Raw genomic sequence first — 15848 nt, forward strand, 5'->3', positions numbered from 1 at the left:
TGTTCTGCTATCTTCGAACATTTCTTCGGTAACAAATAGTAGGTAAAAATCGTTTTCTTTCGCCAAATAATCCGATAATGTTATTCCAGATGTACCCGCGAATTGTATAAATGAAGATTGATTTTCACTTGGATTTACCCATTGATTTAGTAACTCATTACTGATATTTTGTGCTTCATCCTCACTTTCGGAGCTATATACAATTCGGCGGCATTTTCGTTTAGGGCGCCCGGTAACCTCAATTGATGTATCACTTGTCTCCCAATGAGACAAGAAGAAGGGTGTTGTCACGGCTGTTTTTTTCTATATCCTTTTCTGCGACAGGGATCTGATGATATGCTCTGACCAAGTCTATCGTGGAGAAGATCGTCTTGCCTGATAAAGTTTGCGTAAAGTCTTCAATGTGTGGTACCGTATATCTGTCCGGCACGGTTCGTGTGTTGAGGGCTCGGTAATATCCGCACGGGCGAAGGCCTTTGTCCTTCTTTGGGACTACATGTAAAGCAGATGCCCATGAGCTCTTCGACGGTCTTACAGTACCTTTTTGAAGCATTTCCTGAAATTCCGTTTTGACTGCTTTAAAACGATCCGATGTTAGGCGTCGTGGTCGACAAAAGACAGGCGGCCCTGACGTTGTGGTGATATGATGTTGCACATTGTGTTTAATTGTGCGCTCCACTCCCGCCGGACGGCATAAATCGGGAAATTCGGCGAGTAAACGGTGATATTGCGAATCTCCACTGATTATTTGAATCGTGTTCACGGTTTTTTTGGCTCGTCTTCCAGGCGTCGTCAACGACGTTATATTGCCCACAAGGCACTGATTTTGCACATCCACTAATAGTCCGTAAAAAGTCAATCATAAGATAGTCCACGCCTGCTATCACAAAGTTCCACGTAAAATTTCGACGTAATCGCAGGTCTAACGACAATGTTATTGTACCGTACTGTCCCATTTGCTGCATACAGTTGGTATGTGCACTTCGCTTGGCTGCCAGACACTCACGATCGCGAAAACACACATAAGTCTGCCCCGGTGTCGACCAGAAACGCGACCCTTGTTTTCGTGTCGGTCATAAAAAGGCGGTGTCCTTCTGGTTCGTCATCTATTGTCGCGATTAGTGACGGGGATTCTCATTTCTCTGCTGCCAGTTACAGGGTGTAACGCACTTGGTCAGTCTTTGCTTGAATCGCCAATGATACCAGCACAGTCTGCAATTTGGATCGTATTTTGGACTGCGTGAGCGGCTTCTGGTATGACGTATACGTGACCGTTCTCTCGACCGTGATTGATCCAGCCGCTGTCGTATTTCATGCAACTCCTTTTTTAGAGTGACAAAATTGTTTCGGCCGCGAAGCACTATGCCCACGTGCTATGTACTGCGCGGACCGTGGGTATTACGACAGCGAGTTGCTGTGTTCCCTTAACTGTAGTCTCGAAGGACCATCCAAACGAGTGTTTGGGAAAATGTAGCCGATTGAAGCCCGTTGCTCGTTGTGTTACGCAAGAGCATAAAAACGCCTTGCGGAATGTCTATAGAGTTCGTACGGCTCGATCAAAATGAATCTAAACTAAAAACTTAGTGCTATCCTTAACCTAAGCTCGACTTCCCCTACCAAGGTGACGATAATGCATAGCGTTAACCGGTGGGAGGATTGGTTAAGCCAATCCTCAAAGTCGTCACCTTGGCAGGGCGTTTCTTAACCTTTGTAACATTCCCGCCCATCCTGGTACACCATGCAAGAGTGAGCGAGAACGTTGCCTTTTTTATAAATAATTTGGGGAAAGCCAGAGTCCCCAAGACCCCGGTGGCCTGCAGCTGTGCGCTACCGCGGATTTACGATACGTCAATCGCTATTGAGGCAAGGAAGAGCTCCAAGGATTCCAAGTCTCGTGTGGAGTTTGGAGTTTCCTTAATGACCGTAACGTGATTTATCAAGTAAAAATGTCTCGAAGGCCTAATCCTCAAAAATAGCGGAGAAGTCACGTCCGTATCATAAACCCCGCGATGTCAAGGTTCCTTAAGAATCTTTAACAAAAATCGAAATTTGTTTCGACGCTTGCTACGCGTTGCGTCTGTGTCGCCTCGTACACTTGATCGGCTAGAATCTGTCTGAGTAGCAAGAATTGTCTGCATGCTTGTTGGAAGATGTCCTGACCAGAGGGTTCACAACAATGTGTCCGGGACCTTTGTACCGGCAAGACTACGCAAATGACGCAGAAATTGTGATGGTGTTCTGTCACCTATTTCGTCCAATTCTAGGAGTTGTCTCGTTTTACGCTCCTGCGAGGTGGACACACGCGCGATCAATTCTGTCTTCAACGTACCATACTTTCCTTCGGCTGGAGGGTTCGTAATTATGTCGACAACTTCTTCTGCGTACCTGCTTTCGAGGCTGGACACCACGTACCAGTACTTGGTATTGTCTGTCGTGATGCCATTTAACCTTTTATGGGCCGAATTCTTGTTTTAAATATAAAAAAATTGATGGAACGGAAAATTAACAATTATAAACCTATATATGCAGATGAAAAAAAATGTTCAGTTTAAACAATTTTATTACAATAAATTCACTGTGTGACTTTCAGGTAACAACGGCTTATAATGTTTGCACTTCTGTGTATGAAAACGTAAGCGTGAAATTCTACTAAGCAGTTTGTATTTGGCGTTAAACATAAATGTACATTGCATTTGGAATATTTTATTTTCGGAACTCCTTTACATCTTGGCTTTTTACAGTGTCCTCTGTTGTCCGAAAAAATTGGCCAATGTGCTACTTCATCTTTTCGCACGTTTTGTACTGGAAATACTGTATTTGGTCTTCTTTTTCTTTTTTCCTGTAATTGTTTATCTACCTTAGTTGAAACAGGACACCCTCTTTTCTTACGGGTTCCCTTGTGCTCCTGACATAAACAGGATGCAATGTCAGTTTTAAATTGTAATAAAGTATATTGACATTCGGGGCTTACAGAATGCGATGAACAGTCTCGCTTATATAACAGCCAAGCATTGACCACCGTTAAATCTAATAGATGAAACATTATGCGGTGGTACCACTTCCTTGATCGAATTTTTATTCGATACAACGCTATCAATGAATCAACCAAATCTACTCCACCCATGTGTTTGTTGTATATTTTTACTATATTTGGACGTTGTACATCAATTATTCTTTTCATTTTTTTATCCCATCTTTTCACTATGTCTGTAGGTTCTATTTCGCAAAATGTGTTCATCAAATGAACGGCCTTATTGTCATACCACTTCACCGCATTTATAGTGACCTTATCAATAGATGCTGAGGGAGCTTCATAACTTCCTCTGCCCTTAGATTTCATGACTTTATCTGACGAAAAGTCACAGTTTTTTCTTTTTTTTCCTTTTCTTTCAATTCTCGACACTGACATCAGATTTTTGCGTATTCCTGGAACATAGTATACGTCGTACATAGTTACTAAACCTTGTTTATCGTTCACCCACGTTTTCATGACGACGTTTCCGTTTCCTCTTGCCGTGAGGACAGCGTGTGTGACCTTCGTGTTTGTTTGGATCGGGTGCTGTATTAACAATCTCATCTTCTGCTTTATAATAGCCCAAACATTTTCGATCGGGTTTGCATCAGGGGGCTAAGATGGCCAAAGCAGCACCATGATGTCGTTTCTCGTCTTCCACTCACAAGGAACGTTCGCGAACGGTCCGGCTTCGATTTTTATGAAATTTCGTACACTTATAAAGCAGCCAAAAATAATCAACACGTATTTTTTTTTAGCTGCGGTAACTCGAGTTTAAGGGATGAAACCACCCCTTGAAGTTTTGGCTTAAAACAGCTATCTCGAAAACGGAAAGGTATACGAAAACATTGTTAATGGGCGAGGTTAATGGTTTCTTATGTACAATAACATGGTGTTAAAAAATTTAACAAAATCCAATTTGTTTATAACAAAAAAAATGTATTAACTTAATTTTTCATTTTATTGAAATTTTCATAATGGCAAAAAATGACGAGCATTTTATTCCAAATCCATTGGTATGTAATATTTTAAAATTGCCTCCTACAGTTTTGCAGATTTTGATGATTTACATCTTGCGCGCACATCCACTATGGTAGCAGCCGTTCTAACTTTGATTTTAATGAAGCACTGTAGGCTTGCACTAAATTATACAGTAACAAGTAACAAGTAACAATAATAGTAACAAGTTTCTTAACAGCAATGAAAAGATTAATTGTGTTTATTGCCCACCTATGTCATCGTGGTAAAGTATAAATACATACAGTTTGTATAGCAATTACTCTATGTAGTTTCGATAATAGTGGAACTCGTCGAAAAAATGTTTGAAACATAAAGATATTGCCACGTCACCGCAAATATGGCATCTTGGTTCATTTTCAACAGAATAGCAGTACTCAACAGGATTCTGGAATGCATTTGGTTTTTCATCTATACAGGGTATTCGGCCATCCCTGGGAAAAATTTTAATGGGAAATTCTAGAGGCCAAAATAAGACGGAAATCAAGAATACTAATTTGTTGATGGAGGCTTCGTTAAAAAGTTATTAATGTTTAAAGCTTCGCCTGTACTGAATTTTTTTTTAGAAAGTGGGTAGGATTTCGCGAGTAGGTCTATTCATCAAAAATTATCGTAATTGACCCCCGCAACCGAAAATAATTTTTGCAAAACGATTTGAAATTTTTTTTTCCGTCGAAAAATTTCACACCTTCTCGAATTTTTTTCTAGAAAGTGGATAGGATTTCGGGGGTATGTGTAATGACCAAAAATGATTGTAATTGACCCCCGCAACCGAAAATAATTTTTCCAGAACGTTTTGAAATATTTTTTTTTTGCTAAATTTAGGCCTCGTCGATTTTTCTTAAAAATTCGTTTTTAATTTTTACTAATTTTGTTTGACACCGTACAAAAAAATTGTCTAATACTTTTTTGTAGGTACCTATTGACTCTGTTTCAGAAAAAAATTTCAATGAGATATCTGTACTATTGTAGGAGTTATGGCCGTTTGAAAAGTGGACCACTTTTATGGGGTTTTTCACATTTTACGGGATCAAGGAGCAACTTTTCCAATATTTTTAGAATTTCTACATATTCTCTACTAAAGTACGCGTTGACTGCTTTTTTAAATATTCAAATCCTTCAATTCGTTCAGATGTTATGACATTTTAAAGATATGCATGAAATTTCAGGGAAGCATTAGATTTTCGGTAAAGAATTTTTTTCTTGAAAGTACGTAGGATTTCGGGGTATGACTATTCACCAAAAATGCTTGTAATTGACCTCTGTAACTACATACAATTTTTTTAGTATGATTTGAAATTTTTTAATTTCATCTAAAAATTTCAGTACCTACTCGAATGTTTTTCTCGAAAGTGGGTAGGATTTCAGGGGTATGTGTATACACCAAAAATGATTGTAATTGAGCCCCGCAACCAAAAATAATTTTTTTCGGAATGATTTAACATTTTTTAATTTAATTTTGTTAACTTTTTAACGAAGCCTCCATCAACAAATTAGTATTCTTGATTTCCGTCTTATTTTGGCCTCTAGAATCTCCCATTAAAATTTTTCCCAGGGGTTGCCGAACATTCTGTATAGATGAAAAACCAAATGCATTCCAGAATCCTGTTGTGTACTGCTATTCTGTTGAAAATGAACCAAGATACCATATTTGTGGTGACGTGGCAATAATTAAATACGCATGGTGTAAAAAATCTTTATGTTTCAAACATTTTTTCGAAACTACATAGAGTAATTGCTATACACACTGTATGTATTTATAATTTATAAATCGCTCCACCTTTGCCATGATGTCATAGGTGGGTAATAAAAACAATTAATCTTTTCATTGCTGTTAAGAAACTTGTCACTGTTATTGTTACTTGTTACTTGTTAATTTATAATTTAGTGCAAGCTTACAGTGCTTCATTAAATCAAAGTTAGAACGGCTGCTACCATAGTGGATGTGCGCGCAAGATGTAAATCATCAAAATCTGCAAAACTGTAGGAGGCAATTTTAAAATATTACATACCAATGGATTTGGAATAAAATGCTCGTCATTTTTTGTCATTATGAAAATTTCAATAAAATGAAAAATTAAGTTAATACATTTTTTTTGTTATAAACAAATTGTATTTTGTTAAATTTTTTAACACCATGTTATTGTACATAAGAAACCATTAACCTTGCCTATTAACAATTTTTTCGTATGTCTTTCCGTTTTCGAGATAGCCGTCTCGAGCCAAAACTTCAAGGGGTGGTTTCACCCCTTAAACTTAAGTTACCGCAGCTAAAAAAAATACATGTCGATTATTTTTGGTTGCTTTTTAAGTGTACGAAATTTCATAAAAATCGAAGCCGGACCGTTCGCGAACGTTTCTTGTCAGTACACAAGCGGCTCCGGTGTTTGGAATCGTTGTCTTTTTGAAGAAGCCATCTATCACCAGGTTAATTAAACCACCGTCTTGTAGATGACAATAGACTCCTCTGGTATAATTTGATCATTTTTTATGCGTTTAAATTGTCTGTGAAAACGCAGATAGTCCCGAAGCCGCGTGCATTAAAACATCGCCACACATGCATTTTTAATGGATGTTTTACAGTCCTTTGAATTACTGGTTCGCCATGAATTAACCAGGCATGTTTGATGGATGACCAGGCCCAAAAAGAAGATTCATCGCTAAAAACGACATCACTCCAATTGCGATCAATATTTACATGAGTCCACACGAACCGATTTTCGACATGTTTTCTTGAAATCAGAGGTTTCGCCAGCATACTACACCATGCAATGCCATTTTCTTGTAATCGACATCTGAATGTCATTCTATCAATGTTTATGTTTCTCCATTCTAAAGAGCTTGGCCTTTGCGTAGCGAAAGTAGTGGATTTTTCGAAAAGAACTCACTACTTTCGCTTTCGTGCCCATTTGTTAACGAACTCCCGCAACTTATCCAAACATAGGAAGACAGCTCTAGCTCGGAACGGCAAGCCCGAAAAGTAAGAAACATGGGAAGTATTGTCCATCACGGTCCAAGTTTGCCGCAACGAGGCTGGTGTCGTTAATAATTTGGATGGTTAATACTTTCCATGTTTCTTACTCTGCGGGCCTGCCGTTCCGAGCGAAGACACTTGCTATCGGTTTCAACAGGCAGAGTCAAACAGCGCAACCATAAGACCGCTTTTATAACTTGCCACTCAAGCGGAGACGTCTCCGTTGAAAATCAGTAAATTTCTAAACGTTATATCTTGAAAAGTAATAAAACTCGGGTGAATACATTAAAGCTTAATGAATTCGTCTTGATAAGCACTATCGCATGTTCAAAACAAAATATATAGTTCCATTTAAGAAACGAAACTTCACCATCATATGTTTTAAATTAATAACATAAATAAAATTTTCGTTTACGCCAAAATAGAGATCCCATTTTATCCTACAATTTACATAGAAACAATTTTTTCGTATCATCAATAGTTATTGAAATATCGCGACTGTCACACTTTAGCGTGGACACCCTGTACATATAGTATGTACATATGTAATAGGAGCTAACATTTAATAAACAACCTACAACTAACAATTAATAAATTTGTAGATCATTTTTACATATTGTTCATAATTTATTTGAAAACATTTATAAGTATATACATAGAATATAACATAATTAAATTGCAAAACGAAGTAATTAACAAAACAATTGAGTCTTAGTAGCATAAAATAATAATTTTTAAGAACAGAAAAATAATAATAAATCTTAAAAAATAGTAACATAATAATAATTAACCCTTAATTCTAATACTAAAAATTATGAAAATCATTTACATTTAGAAATATAATAAATCTACTAGGGAAAATAATTAACAACAATAAATATAATTAGTTTTTACGTATTCACAATCTTTGAACATGCAAATTCTTTTAAGTTCAAGAGGCAATTCAATTTGTAACATTCGAACCTCGGTTATTCGACCGTCAACCCCGCTTATCCGAATGACTAAAAACACGGTGGGAGGGGTAAGCACGGAATCTTTATTATCGGACCACCTCGGTTATCTGAATTGCTTTGCCCCCGACGTGTTCGGATAAATGAGGTTCTACTGTAATAAACAATGTTTTTTTTAATATATTCAAGAGATAAGAATTTGTTTTTTTATATATTTTATATTTTATTTTTTTAAAATAAAGAAAGAATGTTACACAAGTGCAAAGTTCTGATGTTTTCCTGAAATACTTATACATACAAAACTCAAATAGTCACTACAACGATATTTCAGACACATCCGCTAAACCAATAAATAAAATTTTTCGAAGAAATTAATCAGTTGACAAAAAATTGCAATACTAAAGGTTAGCAAAATATTTTTTATTCAATAAAAAATCAAAGTCTTTTTAAAAAAATATTGAAGTTCTTATGTCAAGAAATGATTAGAGGTTACAATTTTTACGCGACACATTATACGACACTAGCCACGACGGCCCTTGTCATTTGCCGATAATTTGAACGAGTGGTAATGCAAGAGCGAGAAAAAAGGCTGACATTTGCCTTTTTTTTCTACTTTTCGAAGTTGTCCGAAGTGCCTCCCTCACTTTGAGGAGTCGTGAAAAAGGACGAATATCAGTCTGTCTTTTCAACATCCAGCGATGACTTGATGGCTAGGCACGCTGATTGGTTGTAGCGTAATAGCGATGCCTGCTCTCACACGCATTGTCATTATTGGCTGAGGCGCTCACAACTACAATTCCATCGTGTAACAAAGGACATGAATGAAACGTATAGGGACAAAGTAGGATAGGACAAGACTGAGAGGCATTGGTGTAACCGTACGCTCAAAATACTAACCGTGAATAGGACAAAAATGTATCTCTCAATGGGAATAAGGCGACGCGAAGACCTTCTCTCCTTGCCCTTGCCCCGTTTAGTTTGTTGGTGCCTAGCCAACAAGTCATCACTGGATAGTACGTGTAATCGGACGTGCTCGGTCTGATAACACTGATTTTGAATGAAATACATGTTTGCCTAGTTATTTTTGAAATAAATAATGTATTACAATTTTAAATAAAAAATAAAGGATTTACGGTGTACTTGTCGATAAGGTACAATTTTACGTATATTAGTAATCTTGAAATCTTGAAATAATCTTTTTTGGTTGATACCCAATTCTGGACTGTACAGTTTTCATTCCGTTAAAAAACAATAAAATTTCTGCAATTTCATTTTCTGTCTCATTTCCTCTTGTGTTCATTTCTATAAGATGTTGGTAACGTTGAGAGTGACACGAAAATGGTAATGGGGCTCTAGAGCCCCAGAAAATTGGGCCACAAAAATACATTGGATATAAGATCTACTCGTATACCTCGTCTGTGGTAAAAAGAAAAGCCGTGAATAGCGTGGTCTGCTATAACTTATCTACAATAGATCACTAACCGTAAATGGAATTCTGACGGTCACTCAGATGCTTTGCATTACCGATCTATGAATATTTTTCAGTTTCCATACGAATCTCCACAAGTTGAATTAAGTAGGAACAACTATTTTTTGAGATTGTCTGTTATTCGTCACGGAAAAGTAGATGTTGGCGTTCAAGAAAAAAAAGTTTAATCAACTGTTAGATATTAACAACATTATAAAAAGTTGTAATCTGACAGCGTCGAGAGAAATTAATAATTTTTGGTGAAATTTATAAAAAGATAAAATTATGATAAGATTATAAGTAATTTATATAAAGTCAAAAGCTTATAGTATAATATTATGGTGGCATTCTAATTTAAGTTTCTACTTTGTACTACATCCATGAATCTGTAATCTAGGCTGAAAAGAATAGAAAAAAAAATCTGTCGATAAGACAGGTGGCAATATCGTTACAAAACAGTCATGACTTATTGATAATTAATTGATAATCGTAAATGGAACTGTAACGGTACTCGGGTGCTCTGTATTACCGATCTACCAATATTCTCCACAGTTACCATCGAGCGTCGACGAATAAAAATATTCGTGTTTCGATTAATAAATTCTGCACGTCGATCGTAAACAAATCAATATTCACAACGAATATGAATTTTCCATGCAGACCTTAGATGTATCGAAAAGGAATAGCGAATTACTTAATTTAAAAGGACAGACGTTGGATCCCGATCGCTGTGAACCATTGGAGGAAATTTTTAAAAGAGTTCAATTTAATAAAGTTGATTTAGAAGCGACGTCTTTGGACGATGAGGTAATTTTCCTTATTTACTAATTTTTTTAAAACTACTCTTTCACTGTTTGTGTAACATTTGTATTCTTAATTACAGAGCTCTGTGATATTATTCGATATGCTAGAATATTACGATTCAACGAGACACCTGAATATTTCGTCGAATCCAAACATTCTGATTCAGGGCTGGCATGCGTGCGCCAATTTCATAAGAAAGGTATACAATACAAAATATTCTTTTTAATGAAGATAGTTTAATACTGTTGTAGTTACTTAACACTAGATTTATGAACACTGATTGCACATAGTTTTACCGAAACCTACGTATGCTGTTAATAAATAATATTTATTAGCTCTATAACTTTATGTTGACGGTTACATTACAATGCGTTTTTTTTTTTGTAATTAAAATCATTCATATCTAGCCATTCCTCTTGAAAACGGACACTTTTTGGAGTAAGTTTTCAAATTATGTTCAATTTTGGATATGTTGTAGTTTTTAGTGATATTTAAAAGTATCTCAAAAAATTGTTGGAAATTGTTGAAATTACAGACGTGTAAAGTTGAGTGCTACCTTTTTTAATTAGAATTATAGTTTCTGAACAAATAAACGGATAAGAATGTGCTTTTAATGAAGATGCTTGTAATGAAGACATTAAAGTACTAAATAAAAATTGTTAGGTATATCATTTAGGTATACTTTTAAGTATTGTTAACTGAGAATTCATTCTTTGTTGATGGCACTAATTATTGGAAGAATTTTATTAAAACATTAGTAAAACATTTAACGACAGATTTGATTAATAAATTAGAAAGTCGATTACCAGAATTACAAGTTTATGATTTCATTTTAAAAAATTAGACTAGTTATTTAATACTTGCAAAAGAGAGTTTCGAATCTCATGAGTTTGTCGTCGGAGATTTTTCAAAAAATTATACATTTGTTATTCAAGATAAAATTCAGAGCTATCATTGGTCCAATAAACAAGCTACAATTCATACATTTGTTGCTTGTCATCAAATAGATAATTGTTCAAAACATAACAACTTTGTCATTATTTCAGATTATCATGAATATAATAGCGTTGCGGTTCATTTACATCAAACGAAGTTGATAGAATTTTTAATAGAAACGTACGGCACTGGTATTAAGACAATTAAGTACATATTTCTCTGGCGGGGCTGCTTCATAGTACAACAATAAATACAATTTACTAAATCTGAGTATTCATTTTGAAGATTTCGAAATTAACGGAAAATAGCACTTTTTTGCAACTTCATATGGCAAAAATATATGCGATCGTGTTGGCGGGTATTTGAAATGTTTTGCAGCTTGAGCCAGTTTGCAGAAACCATTACGAGGTTTTCCGAAACATTATTAGAAGAACCTGCCAAAACAATTCCTGGAATGCTACATTTTCATTCATTTATGCCAACAGTATTAGTGTTTGATTTATCGATTAAAGTCTTTTCGTACAGTCAAAAATGAAAATTCTAAAAATTATTAATTAACAAATTGCGCAGTTGGTTATTTGTTTCACTGCGGTCTATCGTGGACCTTATTTATACTTGATAAATTAATGAGGATTTCCATCATTTTATCTAACAGTGGGAGTAATCAAGTCTCTGTGATACAGGATGTTCGGCCATAAGACGAAAATCAAGAATATCAATTTCTCGATTGAGGCTTCGTTAAAAAGTTATTAACGTTTAAAGTTCCACCCGTATTGAATTTTTTTTCTCGAAAATGCACAGGATTTTGGGGGTATGTGTATTCACTAAAAATGATTGTAATTGACCCTCGCAACCGAAAATAATTTTTCCAGAACGGTTTGAAAATGTTTAATTTTGTCGAAAAATTTCATATCTCGAATTTTTTTCTCGAAAGTGGGTAGAATTTCGGGGTATGTCTATTCACTAAAAATGCTTGTTATTGACCCCTGCAACTAAATATAATTTTTTCAAAAGATTTGAAATTTTTTAATAACTTTTTAATGAAGCCTCACTCAAGAAATTGATATTCTTGATTTCATCATATTTTGGTCTCTAAAATCTCCCATTAAAATTTTTCCCAGGCTTGGCCGAAGACCTTGTATAGCAGCTAGCCGGTGGAAAATGTAGTAATACTTTCAAGATTTTGAATACTTTTTCGCACGCGTTTACATAAATTATTTTGTCCGTATGAATTAATTGTAATGTTAAATAATTAAGAAACTATAATCTTAATATACACCTACATCATTTCAAAATATTTTGACTTCAAAATATGAAGTCAAAGACATAAAAACGCTTTAAATAATCACTATAAGTATCTTCGTTATTTATAAACATAGAAAAAAATGTTATGAGTAAAACTTGTACTATTTAATAAAGTAAATATAATGCGAAAAAGTATATTTTTTCCACGCAATAAATTTTTGAAATTTGGGAATCGCGACTCATAAAAAACAAAAAATTCAGAATTTTGTTTCTGTATCTTTACAAAGCGTAAAAAGATGAATTCAAAGAAGTGCTAAAATATATAATAGCGATACAGTTTAATGGAGAAAAATGGGTTACAAAAATACCAAATTTTCAACTGCGATGTGCCACGTTTTCTCGTTGTCCGATCAATTTCAGATTTTGCATAGGGTATGTTTTCATCTAGTGTCACAATTTCAGGGAATGTCCCAAAAAAAATTCGTAAATCGAAAAAGAAAGTTCACCCTACTGCACACACCTTGATATGATAGAATACTTATCCATCAACCCAATTTTTATTTGGCACGCTAATGTTTTCTCTACAAGCAGCCAAAAGTGTAATTCAGTAGCTATACATTTTTGAAAAATGGTAGCACTCTACTTTACACGTTTGTAGCTTCAACAATTTAAAAAATTTTGAAAAATCCTTCCAAATACGTTTAAATATCGCTATAGATTACACCATATCCAAAGTTGAACATAATTTGAAAACTTACTTCAAAAGGTGTTCGATTTCGTGTAAAATGACCCTATTGTTATGTTAATCAAAGTTAATATAAATTCTTAACAAATAATATTTATGCGTTCTGTAATTTTAAATATGGAATCTGAAAAATTTTTGTTCGTCAAGTTAACGATCGAGTTGGGCAAATTTTATTCGCGAATAAAGAATAAACAAATAAAGATTAGCTGTCATGGTTCCCATTTGGGGATCACACATATTTAACTCCACCACTTTTTTCTTGTTGTCATTTATCGCATACCTTGAAGTTATGCCTTTAACCGGTAATATATGCTTATTATATTATTGTTATTTTAAAAATATGTTTTGATTGAATCCGTTGAAAGCAACTAAAATCTATGGAATTTTATACAAATTTTGAAAAAAAAGTTGACTGTAATTGGATCAACTTCTCGTTACGTTCTATTTCTAAAATGTGTAAATTAGAATTAATTGAAGGATTTTTTACATCGATATCACATAATAAAGTTACAGGTGAAAATTAGTTAAAATATGAGCCTAAAATTTTGATTCATTGTTCGTGAATAAAATTTGCCCCACTTGTGACGGTTTTACCTTTTGCACTCAACGAATTCATTGTAATAAAAGCGACTAATTACTTCAATGTAATTTATAATGCCAGTTTAGGGGATTAAAATTGTTCTTTCTTTTTAGAAAAATTTATAAATGCTTGTAATTTATAACTGTTTCATTTGTTACGTAAATTAAGTTTGTGTTACCATGTTAAACCTTGCATTGAGTTATATTACGTATGTCGTCACAGTAATGTTACAGTTTGCAAGAATATAAATATTAGCAATAGATACGAGCGTTTAAAATACTTTATTTATATGTTACTAAGTAATGCTACCATTTATTTTTTAGAGTCAATGCTTGAAACATTTCGAAGCTAAGGATGTGACGCTTAAAGAACAGCATATGAACATTTTAAGTCGGGCATTGCGGGTAGTCTGCCATTTGCACGTGCTAAATTTAGAAAATTGTGGACTTTCCGGAGGATCGATCATCACACTAGGTATTTAATACAAGATGTAGTCAGAGTTGGGCAAATTTTGTTCACGAATACAAATTTTAGATTGATTCGTAAAGTAATGTCTATGTATACTACATTACATTCATAAATTTCTTTATAAATTAGAATCTATTATCGAAATTAATATTTAAACGAGCAAAGTCGTGAGTAAAAGCTAGTTTATGCGTAAATCTACCATTTAATTAAAAATTGCCCAACTCTGAAAACAATTTGACAGTTTTAAAATTTTATGTTAAAATGGTGGCATTGTATCGCCTCTCGCGATTATAATTTTGCTTTTATTTTTGTAATACTGTTGATCTATGACCAGAAATTATTATATTGTTTATACATATATCTGAGATATTTATTACTATTATTTAAATAATTATAATAATTAATATTAGAAATATAAAATATATACAGGGTGTTCGGCCACCCCTGGGAAAAATTTTAATGGGGGATTCTAGAGATCAAAATAAGACGAAAATCAAGAATACCAATTTGTTGATGAAGGCTTCGTTAAAACGTTATTAACATTTCAAGTTACGCCCGTATTGAATTTTTTTCTCGAAAATACGCAAGATTTCGAGAGTATGTCTATTCACCAAAAATGTTTGTAATTGACCCCCACAGCTAACAATATTTTTTTCAGAACGATTTGAAATATTTTAATTTTGTCGAAAAATTTCACACATTCTCGAATTTTTTTCTAGAAAGTAGGTAGGATTTCGGGGGTATGTCTATTCGCCAAAAATGATTTTTTTTCGCTCAAAAATTTTAGCACAAATTTTTGAATTTCATTGTTAATAACTTTTTAACGAAGCCTCCATCAACAAATTGGTATTCTTGATTTTCCTCTTATTTTGGCCTGTAGAATCCCCCATTAAAATTTTTCCCAGGAGTGACCGAACACCCTGTATAGAGAATTTCTAGTTCGTTTCTCCTATTGCGTTACAGAATATCGAAACAAATATCTTATATAGTTACTTACAAAAGTATCCGTCCATCTTATGAGTATAACGTATTTTACTTACTTAATTAATGTTACATTCATAATTATTTATTATAATTTATACTAGTATATACCTTGTTTTGTACTTGAAATTGTACACAGTTTATATAGAAATGTATTATTTTTTGTAGAAGTTACAAAACAACATACACAGAAGTATTCCATCAGAATCAATATTTATTTCATGGAAATTTATTTACAATACATTAATACTTTGTGGGATATCCTCGTGATTTTATTATATGTACTAATCTTTTATGCATTGATTGGATTAGATTTTCTGTAAAATTTGCATCTATTTTGATCTATTCTGTTATCAATATATTGTTTAACATTTATTTGGAAGTTGGTCTAAGTTTTTGTATAGAAGGTTTTAATTTCACCTACAAATGCTCGATGGGGTTGACGTCGGGTAATTGAGGTGGCGTATTTAAGAATTTTGATACATTGTAAAGGAACCATTCTTTTGTAACTCTTGCAGAATGTTTGGGATCATTACATTGTTGGAAGATTAAAGTTATTTTGTAATCTCAATTTCTCAGCACTTGTTTTTAAATGTGGTCCTTACTTATAAGGGTTAGTCATTTTTTGAGTTTTTTTTTCGGTCTTACCTTCCTAAATTATGATATT

The 15848-nt window shown here is 34.0% G+C and overlaps 1 protein-coding gene across 5 annotated transcripts in view; it reads left to right on the top strand.

The window, feature by feature from the left end:
• LOC143351997 (uncharacterized) overlaps window positions 1-15848 on the top strand; it is a 140261-nt gene that overhangs the window by 66997 nt on the left and 57416 nt on the right. For 3 of the 5 annotated variants that reach the window (XM_076784204.1, XM_076784205.1, XM_076784206.1), the window contains 3 exons: window positions 10083-10229; window positions 10306-10425; window positions 14056-14206. In XM_076784204.1, the coding sequence (XP_076640319.1) occupies window positions 10083-10229; window positions 10306-10425; window positions 14056-14206 (418 nt within the window). Of the gene's footprint in view, window positions 1-9974; window positions 10230-10305; window positions 10426-14055; window positions 14207-15848 lie in introns of all 5 variants that reach the window. The other 2 variants (XM_076784207.1, XM_076784208.1) reach the window with 1 other exon arrangement.

This window comes from Colletes latitarsis, chromosome 2, assembly GCF_051014445.1.
Source record: "Colletes latitarsis isolate SP2378_abdomen chromosome 2, iyColLati1, whole genome shotgun sequence".
Taxonomy (NCBI): domain Eukaryota; kingdom Metazoa; phylum Arthropoda; class Insecta; order Hymenoptera; family Colletidae; genus Colletes; species Colletes latitarsis.